We start from the raw sequence: 2,987 nt of genomic DNA on the forward strand, positions 1-2,987 counted from the left end.
ACACGGACTGAAAAAAAGTTCGACTCATTGTGTCAATAAAAGTGTAAAAACCGTATTTATTTCAAGTAATTTGCGAAATAAAACCCACCGTATTAGGGATTACATGGTTGAGAAACATGATAATGTTACAAATATCTTTAAAATTTTCTCTTCGGTCATATTTTTATCCGTTTCCTCGTCAATATGCGAGAGCTTAGAGCGATGCGCGCTCCCGCGACAGGGGATGCAAATTTGGGCAGGCGGGCTTTTCTGGGCATAACACCGGAAGCGGCTAGCAGCATTAGCAGCATTAGCTTTTCCAGCTGCGTGTTGGTCAGCTGACTGATCATGTGACTCCCGGTCGGTCCGGTTCCCACCTAAGAAAATCTCCGTTTCTCCTCGAACTTCCCGCAGCAGGGAGGCATGAAGCCGGAGACCCAGTGAGCAGCTGCTGGGTTCACAAGCGAGCCTGGTTCTGGTTCTGGTTCTGGTTCGGGCGGTGAGTCATTTCCTGCTGCTTATTATTGTATCTTTAGATCACCTGACTGGAAGCCACATCCGCCTTCATCATGCCAGCGAGCCGCTCTTCTTATTAAAACGGCGAAAAAGAAACATCTCCAGTTTCCCATCTGGGTCATCTTAGCTGAACAGAACCTTCTGCTGTTCCGGCGGGGTTGGACCCCTCTGACTTTAATATGGATCAGAACATTTATGAGGGGATCTACTTTGATCCAGTTCAGTCCGGTGTGGGCTCATGGACCAACTGCTGGTCTGTCCCTATAACTGTGCTTTAACTAGGCCAGATGATGAGAGCTGTGTCCATCAGAGCCGGTGCATTTATGGTTAAAGCCTGTTTGTCCTTTTTTCAGTGAAGTTGCTCAGTGGTCAGAGGGTCCAGTGATCGTAGAGATACTTCAAGATAATATTTTTCAATAAAAGAAAAACTACATTGTAGTAAAACTACTTAAACTACTTTCTTATAAATGTAAGTAGTTCCTGCTCCAGGTCAGAATCTGCTGCTTCCAGCTGGGCCTTCCTCCCATCTCCATCATCAGTTTCTAAACTGATGCTACTAGCTTATAAGGGGAGAGCAGTGAGGCTGCAGCCCAGTTCTGGACCCACCATTCTGTTGGTTCTGATGGTTCTGTTGGTTCTGATGGTTCTGTTGGTTCTGATGGTTCTGTTGGTTCTGATGCAGCCTGTTTATCTCTACTTCCTGTCCTCTGCAGGAAGTTTTCCTAATTTGGGTGTGGAAGATCCTCCAGGATGGGTCCAGACGGGAAGAAGCTGCTGAACATCGTCATCCTCGGCTTCGGCTTTATGTTCATGTTCACAGCTTTCCAGACTTGTGGAAACATTGAGGTGGGTCGGTTCTGGTTCTGGTTCTGGTTCTGGATCAGCAGCTGAAGCTCCTCCTCTTTGTGTTTGCAGCAAACCGTCATCAAGAGCTTCAACAGCACCGAGTTTCATGGAAGCGGCTATACAAGGTAAGGTTCTGGTTCTGGTCCCGGTCCAGGTTCTGGTTCTGATGGTGTCCTCCTCCCAGCATGGCGATCATTTACGGCGTTTTCTCCGCCTCCAACCTGATGGCGCCCTCCGTGGTGACGCTCATCGGCCCGCAGGTCTCCATGTTCCTCAGCGGGATCCTGTACAGGTACCACTTCCTGCCACACACCTGAAGGTTCCGACCCGGTTCTGACCCGTCTCCTGTTTCCAGCGGCTACATCGCCATGTTCATCCACCCGCTCACCTGGAGCTTCTACACGGCCTCCGTCCTGGTGGGCGTGGCCGCCGCAAGTACAGCTCCTCCTCCTCCTCCTCTTCCTCCTCCTCCTCCTCCTCCTCCTCTTCCTCTAACCTCTCTCTCTCTCCAGTCCTGTGGACGGCTCAGGGAAACGTTTTGGCGATCAATTCCACCGATCAATCCATTGGGAGGAACAGCGGCGTTTTCTGGTCGCTGCTCCAGTTCAGGTAAACCGGGTCTTCCAGCAGAACCAGAACCAATGCTAGCGTTTAGCTGGTTGATGCTAGTGAGGGTCTGGTTACCAAGAAAACTACAGACAGGGTTTTACCAGAACCCTAAAGGAAAGTATTCACACCCCTTTCTCTTTCTACTAACCCGGTTCTGACCCAGGGGGTTGATGGGTCGGTGTGGATCTTTCCAGCTGGAACTTTGGTCTCAGAGTTCCTTTCATGGGTGTCGTCCTTTCTCCGAGTTTTCCAGTCACGTTTTTTCCATGATCAGCTTCCTGATCGGGTCAGTCAGAGGAAGCTGCTTCAGTTTCATACATTTTAACAAACGGACAATAAAAACAACCGTCATCGTTCCTCGTACGGCAGATTCACCTGAGCGATGGCGTTCGGCTCCTACAGGTGATCCTCTGTCTCGATCCGAGCCTGTCGCCTGCTGATATTCACTCTTCTATTTTTGCCATAGATGAGATTTTTATTTCTGTTGTTGTAAATATGCTGAGGACCTTTGAACAAGCTGAGTCTGTAATCAGTTTAGTTTCAGCTGCAGCCGTTTTGGTGCAAAAGTCTCTGATCTGACCTCCTCTGGTTGCAGCTTGTTCTTCGGGAACCTCTACATCTACTGCGCCTGGCACGGCCACGACCACATCACAGGTAGGAGGCAGCAGCAGGCGGCGCCCGACTCACTCCGACTCACCTTGACTCACCCTGATTCGCCTCGACTCACCTCGACTCACTCCGACTCACCCTGACTCGCTCCGACTCACTCTGACTCACCTCGACTCACCCTGACTCACTGCGACTCGCCTCGAGTCACTCCGACTCACTCTGACTCACCCCGACTCGCCTCGACTCGCTCCGACTCACCTCGACTCACTCCGACTAACCTTGACTCACCTCGACATACCCCGACTCACTCAGACTGACCTCGACTCACTCTGACTCACTCAGACTCACCTCGACTCACTCCGACTCACCTCGACTCACCTCGACTCACCCCGACTGACCTCGACTCACTCTGACTCACCTCGACTCAC

The 2,987-nt window shown here is 50.8% G+C and overlaps 1 protein-coding gene across 1 annotated transcript in view; it reads left to right on the forward strand.

Moving 5' to 3' along the window:
• The first annotated feature begins 251 nt into the window (after positions 1-251).
• The window catches only part of mfsd11 (major facilitator superfamily domain containing 11), an 11,878-nt gene continuing 9,142 nt past the window's right edge, over positions 252-2,987 (forward strand). The window contains exons 1-7 of the mRNA XM_008417202.2: positions 252-478; positions 1,209-1,341; positions 1,411-1,466; positions 1,526-1,633; positions 1,697-1,776; positions 1,854-1,950; positions 2,546-2,604. Of these exons, the coding sequence (XP_008415424.1) occupies positions 1,246-1,341; positions 1,411-1,466; positions 1,526-1,633; positions 1,697-1,776; positions 1,854-1,950; positions 2,546-2,604 (496 nt within the window). The 5' untranslated portion in view covers positions 252-478; positions 1,209-1,245. The remainder of the gene's footprint in view (positions 479-1,208; positions 1,342-1,410; positions 1,467-1,525; positions 1,634-1,696; positions 1,777-1,853; positions 1,951-2,545; positions 2,605-2,987) is intronic.

This window comes from Poecilia reticulata, linkage group LG8 (genome assembly GCF_000633615.1).
Source record: "Poecilia reticulata strain Guanapo linkage group LG8, Guppy_female_1.0+MT, whole genome shotgun sequence".
Classification (NCBI taxonomy): domain Eukaryota; kingdom Metazoa; phylum Chordata; class Actinopteri; order Cyprinodontiformes; family Poeciliidae; genus Poecilia; species Poecilia reticulata.